The following is a 12,373-nucleotide window of genomic DNA, read 5'->3' as shown; positions in this document are numbered from 1 at the left end:
GTGCTCACTGTGTAGCTCTGTTTTAAACTAAAAAGGTAATTTATTTCTAGTATTAAATGTTCATTGTTTCTTTTTTGAATTTTTCTGGCTAACTATGGTTATTCTTTTCCCCCCACCTCCATATACACACACCTTATTTTCCTTCTACAACAAGAAAGAGTAGTAAGCATTTGTGAATATAGTTGTATTTTTTATTATTTGACTTACTTATTTTTACAGTTGAATTACGTCTCTAGCGGTAGTACCCATCCCAACACACGGGTTACATTTGCATCAAATCCGGTGACCCTCCCTGACTTCCTGTATTCCTCTTTAACTCCTTTGGCTTCCTTTTTCATCCCTTCTCATTTCTCCTCAAGGACATCTCTTGAAAATAGTGCATTAAATACTCCAGCAGATTTGTGAGGATTAATTAGTTGGCAATTATAAAATGCTCCCAGGTAATTCTTTATGATGGTATTATTGCTTTTAAGTTTTAGTGGCTTCTATGTGCCAGGCTGTTTTTATTTTTTATGTCACTATCCCCATTCCTCTATCTTATGAAATGCTTTGTAAGACTATTTTAAAGACATTTCATAAAACAAGTTTCAAGAAATGTAAAAATTGTTTTCTTTTGTTACAGAAAGAAAGGATTTGATATTAAATGGGTAGATGATACACATGCCCTAGGAATATTCTCCAGTCCAATCACAGGTATCTGTCTAGTGACTCTCAGGAATTCCAGGTCCCTCCTACTGTATATTTTCTCCTTCTTCTTGTTCTTATTTCTCTTCTTTTCCAGCCAATTGGAACTTTGCTCAGCCAGTATCTGTAGTAGAATAAATACTGTTTTTGAGACATGTGGCTTGGTACCCACATGTTCTCTTCTTCTTCTCTTTAATCTAGCATTTGGTATTTGGAAAGGTAGGTACATCCTTCCAAGCTATTTGCATACATAAATGTCAGGCATTATAAAGACCATAGTGAGACTAAATTTTACAATATTTTTTCTCTCAGACAAATGAATTTGAAATAGTGTATCTAGTGAGATTACTGTAGTAGCTACTCTCTGAATATATGATTGGTCTTTTGCACACATACATATGCTGGGCTCATAACAAGCTTATGCAGAGGAATCCACAGCAGTCAGAGATGCTGGCTTACTTGTTCTTGTCTGAACCATCTCTAGAGCATGGATTTTCATGGGCTAGATAAAATATTTTTGGCTTTGTGGAGCAAAAAATCTTCTGTCATTACCTCACCCAGCATTGTAGCAAAAAAGCTTCTATCCTCACCTAACCTGGGTATTGTAGCAAGAGAGCAGCTACAGTATGCAAATGGGTATGGCTCTGTTTCATAAAGTTTTATTTACAAAAACAGTCCATTGGCTGAGTTTGGTCTAATCTCTGTTCTAAAGTGATTTTAGTGTGCAGATGTTCTGTATTGTAGGATCTTCTTTTTTCTTGTCATGAAAACCAATAAACATAACTTCTAAGAATAAATGCTTTATAAGAAATTACCCTAAATTTTCTTCTGCATCACTTTACTTCCTTATATCTGTTTTTCCTTGCAGCCCGTGATGCTCTGGGGATTAAGCATACCATGGTGAAGATTCGGCCCTTGTCACAGGCCACAAGAGCAGCCAAGGCCAAAGCTAGAGCTTGTGCTGGTGAGCCCACAACCTCTGCCCTTGTTCCTGATAGATGGTGATGTCATTGCTCATTCCAGCAGCTTCACACCATCCAGAACTCAATAGACACTGTCTTTTTTTGTGCTAATACTTCTATTGATATGCTTTTAAGGACAGAAATAATGCCCTTTGAGCAGCCACTGGAAGTGTGGGAGAGACTAAAGCAAGCAGTACAGTGACCAGCTTCTGATGACATTTCAGTTGTTGGGTAGAGTTACTAAGAGAAACTGTCCTAATGCAGACAATGCAGCCAGGGTTGTTTGTGCTTTGCCATACTAATTTCCTCAGATCATCATCTGTCAGGGTTGTATTAATTACTGCTGATACCACCCTTGTTAGTCTGTTTTGTATGTTAATTACTGAGTTAAATCACTTGTTGCTGTAGTAGGTTCTCTTCCTTACTGCTTCTTACTCCTTTTTTTCCCCCAGAGTTTCTCCAGCCAGCAAAGGAGCGACCTGAGACTTCAGCAGCCCTAGCCAGAAGGTTAGTCATCAGCGCCCTTGGGGTTCGGAGCAAACAGAGCAAAACAGAGCGGGAAGCAGAGCTCAAGAAACTGCAGGAAGCCCGAGGTGAGTTGACAGTGGTCTCTGGTCCACAAGCGTTCACTTGGAGGCAGATGGTGAAAAAGAGAAAGGGAAAGAATGAGCTCCATTCCGACAGATCATTTCCATTTTTGAGGAATCTCTCAAATCTATAGAAGTTGTTTTCAACCCTTACATTCAAGAGATGCAGTCAGGATTTGTCTCCTGTTCACACACCAAGGCACCAAGAGTAAAGGTTCATTTACTCTTACGAAGAGATAGGCTCCACCTTCTCAGCTATTTCCTGGCTTTTCTACAGCTTGCTCCAAACTGAGAGAAAATTTTGCTCTGAAGACTTCAGTCTCCCAGACCTTGTTTGCTATGTTTTTATTGGGCCATGACTGTGCCATAATGTAATCAAATGGCTTAGATCTTTGGTAGAATTCAAATTAAGGAAGATCCAGTGCCTGATACTAATAGATAATGACCGTAGCAGGGATTTTTGTCTTAAGACAGTCTGAGATCCACCTGTCTTCTGAGTTCTTTCTAACACTTAAGAGTTTTCAGAAAATAATTCCACAGATCCACAAGCAGAGTTTTTCTTTCTTAGAGGTTGGAGTCAAGCTTAAAATATATCTTCTTTTTATAAACTGTTGAGTTCTTTGTAAAGACTTGGACTCGGACTTGACACAGAAGTGTTCTTTAATCAGCCTTCAGGCTTTAGACGGGCGCTTTGCTTCTGCTCAGTGTCTATAGAATCAGGGAGGACAGTTCTGAAAATTTCACTTACCAAAAAGTCACTTCATTTTTTCCCTAGACCAACTGAAGTTTCAAACTCCTTGTTTATTGCCAGTCTAAGAAGCCATTAATACTTCCTGTCCACTATGCTTTGGTGACAACAAGCAGCTCTGGACTCTCAGCTGCACCGGCCAGATAACCAATGAGTGAGAGCATCGTGGCAGGTGTTAGGGTTTTAGAATTGGACCCAACTAATTTACCTTAATGATTATAATGAGGCAATTTTGTTTTTGTGTTTTTTCTAGCGCATTGTTCATTAAAAGGTTTCTTAGAAGAAGGAAAGGATTGCTTTTGTTTTTATAGATGGTAAATAACAGAACTGGATTAAAGTAGAATGTGTGGCATTCTTAATCCTCTGTTAATTTATCCCTGAAGAAAATGACTCTTGGGTGGTAACTACAGTTATCTCAGAGGGCCAATAAAAGGGCTTGGGAGCTGTAGCCCAGTTGTAAAGCATTTGGGTAATATGCCCCAAGGCCTCGGGTTCAGTTCCAGCAATGAACAAAAAGCAAGCCAAAAAGGGTGGGTAGAGGGTAATGACAGTGGTATCTAGTGAAGATATGACTCCTTCTGCATATGTCATGCCTTCCTGTAAATACCACTGTGTCTCTCTGAGTACTGCAGCTGTTGCTTTGCTTGAATAGTATCTGTGTGTCCTCTAGTTCTCGGCAGGCACATCAGCATACTGTTTCTCCTGAAGTATTTGCTTTAAATGCTTTGTTTCCCAAAGGACATTTCCATGGTGCAGTTTAAAAATGAGACTGTTGGCCGAGTGAGCACCCTGTTGCTTTTATTTGTTTTTGAAATGGAGTTTTACTCTGTAGTCCTTGCTAGCTAAAACTTACTATGTAGCCTAGGCTGCTTTTGAACTTACTGGAGTCCTACCTCCGATTCTGGGGCGCTGGGATTATAGATGTGAGCTGCCACTGCCATGCTAGCATCTCTGTTACTTTTTTTAAATGGAGAATATTTCATTCATATGTATTTGTTTATCTGCAATGGTGTTCTCATTGTTGCCTATGCTGAATTTGTAACCATCCTGCTCCAGCTTCTCAGCTTCCCTGGTAACTGGAACTCGAAAGGGGTTTGGGTTGTAATAACAGACCAAGGGTAAGTTCTCTCTGTTAATGTGTGGATTACAGAAGACCCTCTCATTAGTCTACATCTGGGCTCTTCTGTTCTTTGCGTCTGAGAAAGGGAAGTTGGAGAATTTCTCTTTCTGGCATCTTTTGTACTGATAATTCTTAAGGAGTTGTGTGGAGTCCAGGCATTTCACTTAGATGTGTTCTGTTCCTCTCCTTAAGACTTAGAGTCCAGTGGGGACTATCTGCATTAAGCAAACCACAAAGCAGGGATTACATTAGATATTTAAGCAGTCGTTTTCCTTTCCATAGCTTCGCTCTCCTACTGCGCTTTCTCCTCTTCCTCTCCAGGTGGTGTTGGGATTGGACACAGGGCCAGTGGAAGTCAAGCATTCTGTCACTGAGCTATACCCCAGCTTCTCCTCTCCTTTTGTTTCTGAAAATTTTTAGTATAAGAAGTGGATAGGAAGGTTGTGCTGATGAAAAGGACAGGAAGGAGGCTCATAGTGTCATTTTGATATCATTGTCTTGATACCTCTAATTCAAGATACTGTCTCCAGTTCAGAGCTGGCCCCAGGAAGTTGTCAGTCCTAGGTTACCCACCTAGGAAAATGAGAAGAGAGATTTGAATGTAGGCTTCTTTAATTAAAATTTATACATGTTTTTCCTATGCTTTGAAGGGTTTTGGAGACAACTGCTATTTTCTCAAAAAAAAAAAACAAAAACTACCTTTGTAAATAAAATTTTTAAGTCCTCAGAGAATGTACTATAATAGGCTTCTTTTAAGTTATAGATACCAAAGTTAGCTAACAACTTTAGTATGGCTTTATTTCTTTAGTATGACTTAAATCTGTGTAGTAGTTTAAACATGTTCCTCCTTCGTTTTTTCTAATTTGTTTTTCTCTTTGTAACAGCCTTGGCTGTCCTGGAACTCGCTCTGTAGACCAGACTGGCCTTGAAGTCACAGATCCACCTGCCTCTGCCTCCCAAGTGCTGAGATTAAAGGTGTGCGCTGCCATTACCCAGCCTTCCTTTTTTCTTAGCAGAAATCTAGAGCATCTAAATGTCATTCTGTACTAGCAGCCCTTTACTATAAAGACAAGGGCAGATCATTAAGGAAATAAAGGGATCTGGGCTGTAATAGAGCTGTTGTTAACTATCTGAGTGACTTTAGGCAGGTCAGTTATCACTCTTTGCCCACTTTCCAACTAAGTGGAAGTAATGCTTGTTCTGCCTAACCATGGAGAAGTTTTTGAGCACAACATAATGAATGTGTAAAAATGCTGAGAAAGTGCTTTACACATTCAAAATACTGTTCTGTCTTCTGTGTTTAAAATATGACATGAGTCAGTGTGTGTGTGTGTGTGTGTGTGTGTGTGTTGTGTACTGCTGTTCTTCCGTTACACATAGGAGATGTTGCTGATTAGTCGTGATAGTTTCTCTCTTGGTAACTGATCAGAATTTGCATGGACCGTAATCTATCCCCTAGTCTGTCATAGATTCTTTCATTAATATCGTGTCATAATCTGACCCTTCTTTGTGTTGCATGAAGAATTCTATTGACTGCCATATTGTTGAGGACAAAAAAAGGTACACAACGTGTGCTCATTTTCATTTTCTCTGTATGAATGATGTTGGTTTCTTTAGTTTTTCTTATGCTGAGCTTTCTCCACCACCATTCCCAAAACACACAAATTGAACACAATTAATCTTTTGAGTTTTTCTGATCGTATTTTTTTTTTATCCTACTTGGAGCCTACTAACATTTAGTGGGGCAGCTTATATCTCAGTCCTTTAAGGGAGATTCACAAACGAAAGCTAGTTCTGAAAGAGTTGAAAAGGAAGTGCCAGATCATTTAAAGCAGATAACACTGTGTGAATCAAGAGGGAGGCCCTTTAGTCCATTGTTCTTGAGCATGAACAAAGTCTTCTGGCCAGCAGAGTACACAACAGATCAGAGCTGTACTCAGAATGGGGACTGGAAGCATAGATATCTCTGAGTGCTTTGGACTAGTCTTAATCAGGTGCTTTCAACTGGTGATTCATGCTGAATGACGAAATCATATAAATAAAGGACTGAACACAAGAATATCTGTGAAATTTTTTTATGTTTGTTATTCCAAATATTGTATTGCTGACTAAAATTAGAAATGTATATCATTGCTTCTCAGAATAAGCTGCACTTTCATCGTCAAAGTCTGCTATAATTATATTTCATAATTTAATTTTACTTTATTCTTAGGAGTAGGTGCTTAACTGCCTGGTTCTAAAAGGCCAACATTGGTTCATAGGGCTTAAAGCAGAGGAAGTAAACCATTTGATCGTGTAGTTTGATTGGTTCAATCACTACGAACTTGGAATCATCTGGACAGTGCTTGCTCTTTTGTAGTCAAACAGATTTGCCCATGGTAACTAACTCTGGGAAGCCTTCTTATGCATTCCATTATTCCTCAGTGCTGCATTACTGACCATAATCAGATTTCTAAGGGATTTTCGTGGCTTTTTTTCCTGCCCTATTATCTGAAGTCCACTTCATTTCTAACCATATTATAAATATGTGAAATTTTTTGCAGATGTGTAATATTTACCTTTTTATTTTTATTTTTATTTTGGTTGCTTCTAAGTCAGAAACAAAAACTGTCAACAGTGGGACTAACTGACCATGTCAAGCCTTCTAAAATAAATAGTACATTATTCCTTGTGCTTAATACATTGCAAATAATTTTTAGTTAAATGGGTCCTGATGAAGTCTGGATTGTATTTTCCTAGTTGTACTGATGCTTATATAAATACTTGATAAACTTTATCTGAAGCCTTGCTAAAATTAAGAGGTTATGTAGACTGCTTACTTCTCCTTGATCTGCCAAGTCTGTCGGGGAATAAAGGAAGGCAATTACATTTGCCCAGGCTTGTTCTTCACAAAGCTTGCTGATTATTACTCTGTAGGTGGCTACAAGTGGGCTTGGTGATCATTTTTAAAGTGTCCAAGTAAATTTTGAAAGTCTTTAATTTGCAGCCCTTCTCTTTCCTTCCCTTTTCTTGCCAAATAAAGCATGACCCCAGAGTGTTCCCTTTTCAGTCTCCAACACTTCTCCTCCCTCAGTGAGAAGCAGGAGCTGACTGCTCCCTGATTTCAATCATCTTGTTCAATAGGCATTTCTGTCCATTTATTTTTCATACTGGGATGGAAGTCTTCAGGGCCAGTTGATGTAAATGTTTCAGGTTAATCATTCACTTCTAATGTTCTGTTCTCTCAGTTCCTTGCTCTCACAGCTGCTGTGGGCTGTTTAGTCAGTTTACTTTTTTATTTTTAATAAAGGCAGTGTTAATGATAGCTTTTTTAATGCAGTCAGTCATCTAAAATTCCTTTGAAAAAGGAACATGTTTCTATCATTTAATTTTTCCACATGCTTTTCCTTTTTGCTATTTTCAGATGTCAGGAGCGTAGAAAGCATGCTGCTGAGTGAGGACCTGGGTTCCAGCCTCAGTTCTTCCTGATTATTTAGCCCTAGCCAAGTTACTCCATCTCTCCGGGCCTGTTCCCCGTCTCAGGAACATTGTTGCATTGCTTACACGTCCCATTTGACCATGTCCCTCTGGGTTTCGTATGCTTCATGTTCTCACTACTTCTTTGTGCTTCTCAGTTTATTTTCCTGCTCTTTAACCAGTATTGCATGTTTTGACACAAGAATTTACACATGCACCGAGAGTTAGGAGGTTTTTTGTTAGCAAGCATTTATCAGTAGACATATTTCAAAATGTGAAACTTCTCTGACTTCACAAAGATGACACAGTATCTGTACTGTGTTTTATAATACTGGAGGCAAACATATTCACACCGATATGTCTAAGCAGAGCGTGTGGCGAGTCACACTAGTAAGCCGTGTGAGACCAAACAGCCTCATCTGGTTAGATTTGCCACCAACAATGAATTTTGACCCAAACTTTAAAATAAAAGACAAAACTTCATCTTCAGAGCTGTTTTGATTTTGAACTCATGAATTATAGGTTGGTCATATTTTTCTATTGTTTAATAGATAATATTTCTGATTTGTTTTCTATCTTAATGAAATTTTTTAGTTCTAGTAACTCATTTTCCTGGTTTCTTTGTTTTTCCTTGGAATTCACAACCAGTTTTTGACTAATTTCATCCAAGACCGCTTTGCATTTAAATCTTACCTAATTTGTCTCTTTTTAAGACTCAAAACCATACTACTTTCTTAAGTAATCCTGGCATCCTTTGGATAAGTCCATTATCCTTGGCATTGCTCATGCAGAACCAACCCAAACCTGCCTGCTTTGCAGCTGAGTCTTAGTACTAATCAACCTTCTGTTCACAATTTGTTGATCCTCATTTTTTGCCTCATGTAACTTTGCTGCTATATTCAGATGATGCCACAAGATGGTGCCCAAATAGCAAGGAATTTCTCTGTCTCACATTCCCAAGTGTCAGTTTCTCAGCCAACTTCCTTCCCCTAAAGTACAGTTAAGTATAATTCAGAGAGTTTGTAAGTGATTTTGCTGATTTGGAAGATAGATTGAAATGGGAAGTGTTAATTCTAAACTCACCTTGATTTCTGTAATCCACCTGGTTCGTGACTTGAGGAATCTTTTATAGACTTCAGTCTAGAACAAGAACTCTTAAAGGGAAGCAGTCAAGGCTTATGATGTGCATTTTCTAGTGTTAAGGTAAACGGCTGTCAGCTGTAAAGTGAGAACCAGTGTACTCTTTACATTGTAATTAATAACAGTAGCAAAATTATAGTTATTAGTGGCGATGAATATAATTTTATGGTTGGAGGTCACAACATAAGAAACTATATTAAATGGTTGCAGCATTTGGAAGGTTGAGAAACACTGCTCTAGAGCATTTCTGGTTCCTGAAGGCAGAATTCTGGCACAGGTTTGCCTCTGAATTGTTTCTCATTAAACTTATAGTAGGGAAGTAGTGAAACCCACAGGATGCTGCTGCCATTTGAGCAGTTTGAAAGGTAAAAACATATTAGTGACTTAGTGGTTAAGAGCACTAGCTACTCTTCCGAGGACCTGGGTCTGATGCCCAGCACCCAGCTCTTCCAGAGGACCTGGGTTCAATTCCAAACACCATATCATGGCTTACGACCATTTGTAACTCTAGTTTCAGGGAATCCAACCTTCTCTTCTGGCCTCCAAAGGCACTAGGCATGCAGGTGGTACATAGACATACAAGCAGACCAAACACTTATGCACACAAAAATAGATAAAGCATTATTAGTCCATATTGAAATGGTTTTTTTTGAAAAATGTTCAAAACACAAGGAATTATTGGTAGTTACTTGAAAGTACCAAACACACCTGAAAAGTAGACTTAAACACCTACTAGCAAGACTAGCAGCTGAGTCCTACGAGGTTCTGACTTATCATTATAGTTTTATTTTTTTCAAATCATTACCTGTTATTCAGAAACCATACAGTGGGGGTCTGAGGAAATGGCTGATTGTGTTAAGATACTTGTCACTAAGCCTAATGGCCTGAGTTCGATCTTCACTCTTCAGGGTCCACCTTGTAGGAGAGAACTGACTCTTACACGCTGTCCTTTTACCTCCACATGTCATTGTGGCATGCACACAAATGAACACACATACTATAAATGCTGTGATAAAGACTGACCAAAATCAACTTGGGGAAGAAAGGGTTTATTTCATCCCTGAGTCATAATTTATCATTGAGGGAAGTCCGACAAGAACTCAGGGCCGGGTACCTGGATGGGAACGAAAGCAGAAGCCTGGCAAGAATGCTACTGACTCGCTCCTCGTGGCTTGCTCAGGGGTGGCACCACCCACAGTGTTCTGAGCAGCCCTCCTGTATCAATCACTGGTGCCCCATAGACTTGCCTACAGGGCAGTGTGATGAGGCATTTTTTTTTCAGTTTAAGGTCCCTCTTCCCACATGACCTGAGCTGTGTCAGATTCACAGGAACTAAGCGGTGCAGTTAACCTGAAGCTGAAGCCAGTGGTACAGTGTGTGTTTAATGTGTGTGAGTTTTATCTTCAGCATGACAAAAAGAAGAGGAAAAATAAAGAAAATAGGGAAAGGGGTAGAAAGGAAAAACTAAAGAATAAACTGTCTTAGAGTAGTATCAGTCCTGTAAATCACTTGGAAAGTTAAAAAGTTCTTAACCTCTGGACTCAGGTGAACTGGTCAGGAAATCTACCTGTCTCATGAGTAAAGTTTGTCTTGTTATTTTATTAAAGGAGACTCACTGACTATGTGAAATATATGGTCATATGATTAACATTGACCTTTATTTACAGAGAGAAAACGGTTGGAAGCCAAGCAACGGGAAGACATCTGGGAAGGCAGAGGCCAATTTGCAGTTTGAACATCACTTACTGAAAGGATGAATCCATGAATTAGGAAATGTGCTCATATTCTTGAGTCAAGAAGATCCTTCCAGAGCTGTGTCCATGCAGATGAGCATGTTAAAGAAATGTGAACAAAATACTGGAGGGCATAGCAAGAACAAGGAGTCCTGTCCTCACCCTAAAGTCGAACTGTCCTCCTGTGGTAGATGCTAAAAGGAAACATCAATTGAGAAGAAAAATGGAGCACATGACTTCTGAGAGTCCTCTGGTTAGAAGAGGTCGTGTTAGTGTGGGTCACACTTCCAGCAAGTCTAAAACAAGTACAGAGCAGAACAGGATCCAAGCCTGCAGTGGTAGGAGTTGGAGGCCCACGTGGCAGAGTATTCCTTAGTATTTGATGAAGTTGAGAACAGCAGAGGGGGCAGTGGTGGGAAGCTGTTCACAGAGATGGAAGTGCCTGATGTACTCGGCAGATAATCTACACTGCTGGCTCTGAAGCTCTAAAACCAGTGAAGCGCAGCACATGTGGGTGTTTGGACTTCTGAGTTTGTACTAAGCTTGGTGCCTGGTACTGCTCCAACTGCATGGCAGCCAGGGGTCTCTCCCTCCTTCCTCACAGTAAGCCGGTCCTAAGGAGCTGAGTGCCAGCTCCAATTTAAGCAGTAATGTGTTGTGAGAAGGCGAGATTAAAGACTATTTTACAATATTAATCAATCTGGTGTTTATAAGTTTGCTCCCCACCACCACCACCCAAAGCCCAACAACAGAAGAAGAAAAAAGAAAATCCATAGATGAGCTCTCTAATCTTCATGTCTCTGATGCCATTCATGGTTTAAACGGGTGCTGCTTTTATCAACCCCCAGTGAATAGAGCGTCCGCCCCATCTTTTGTGCCCCAGAGTGTGCTCCCAAGTGACCGTTCTGGCATTTCTGTGTGACAGCCTCTCCTGCATTGACCTCCTTATCTTTCCTCCAACCTCTTGCCTTTTCCATAGCTGTCAACTCTGACACCCTGCAGGAAGCATTGGCACCCAGCATGTTCTTGGTACAGCCTTAGCCTGTGCCAGAGGCACTTGGCAAGCAGCACCAAACCATACAGTGCAGCAGTGAGCTGCCAGGCTGAAATAAACACCTCTAGGCAGTGAGCAGTTCCCAAAAGGACGTGAACAGGTCAGCACCACCAGCTCAGGCCTTTTCTGTCTCACATCTGCCTTCTTCATAGTTTAGAAGGGAGTTCTGGACTGAAGAAATGGTAGTGCTTGTCTTTGGGGTGCTGAGGAGGCGGGAAGTGGTGTCATACTGTGCTCTCACCAAGGGCAAAAGCCTCCTCTTATGCCCATGTCGATGCTAGGTTATTAGCTTTGTGTAGAACATGGTAGAATGGGGCTCTTCAGATATTCCTCAGGTGACACTGGCCTTGGGTCTGAGTCTTGACCTATCCTGTCACAATTCTTTAGCCTCTCTCTCTTTTCCAGTGACCCTACACAGTGAGTGCCACCACTCCCTATGTGGGGAGTACGTTGTTGTGTTGGTCCTCTATCTCCACTTAAGTCTTTGACCTGTACCTCTAGGGCTCCTGCTCTGTCGTCAGAGAACAGACCTATCTAATAGCGGTACGTCTGCTTCAACAGAGGGTACGATGAAAGAAAATGCCAAGGATTCTATCGTTGACATTATTATTATTATTATTATTATTATTATTATTATTATTATTATTAATTTATTTGTATCAGTGTTTTGTCTGCATGTCTGTGAATGCCTGGTTAACTGTGGAGGCCGAAGAGTGTGTCAGATCTCCTGGAACTGGAATTACAGATGGTCATGAACCACCATGTAGATGCTGGGCATTGTACCTGGTCCTCTGGAAGAACCAGGCTCTTAACTGTTGAGCCATCACTCTGGCCCCAACATTGCTTTATACTTCTAAGGCACATACTTACCGTGTTTTGGCGCCCTACC

General features: G+C 40.3%; 1 protein-coding gene across 5 annotated transcripts in view; it reads left to right on the top strand.

The window, feature by feature from the left end:
* Positions 1–11,125, top strand: part of R3hcc1l (R3H domain and coiled-coil containing 1 like) — an 80,439-nt gene extending 69,314 nt beyond the window's left edge. For 4 of the 5 annotated variants that reach the window (XM_048452913.3, XM_087907882.1, XM_048452916.3 and 1 more), the window contains 4 exons: positions 623–693; positions 1,553–1,648; positions 2,099–2,239; positions 10,365–11,125. In XM_048452913.3, the coding sequence (XP_048308870.3) occupies positions 623–693; positions 1,553–1,648; positions 2,099–2,239; positions 10,365–10,432 (376 nt within the window). In that variant the 3' untranslated portion in view covers positions 10,433–11,125. Of the gene's footprint in view, positions 1–622; positions 694–1,552; positions 1,649–2,098; positions 2,240–10,364 lie in introns of those variants that run through there. The other variant, XR_007235534.3, reaches the window with a different exon arrangement.
* The last annotated feature ends 1,248 nt before the right edge of the window (positions 11,126–12,373 follow it).

This window comes from Myodes glareolus, chromosome 7 (genome assembly GCF_982192425.1).
Source record: "Myodes glareolus chromosome 7, mMyoGla1.1, whole genome shotgun sequence".
In the NCBI taxonomy this organism is placed as follows: domain Eukaryota; kingdom Metazoa; phylum Chordata; class Mammalia; order Rodentia; family Cricetidae; genus Myodes; species Myodes glareolus.
Note: the sequence above shows the minus strand (reverse complement) of the source record. Positions and strands in the feature narration are given on the sequence as shown.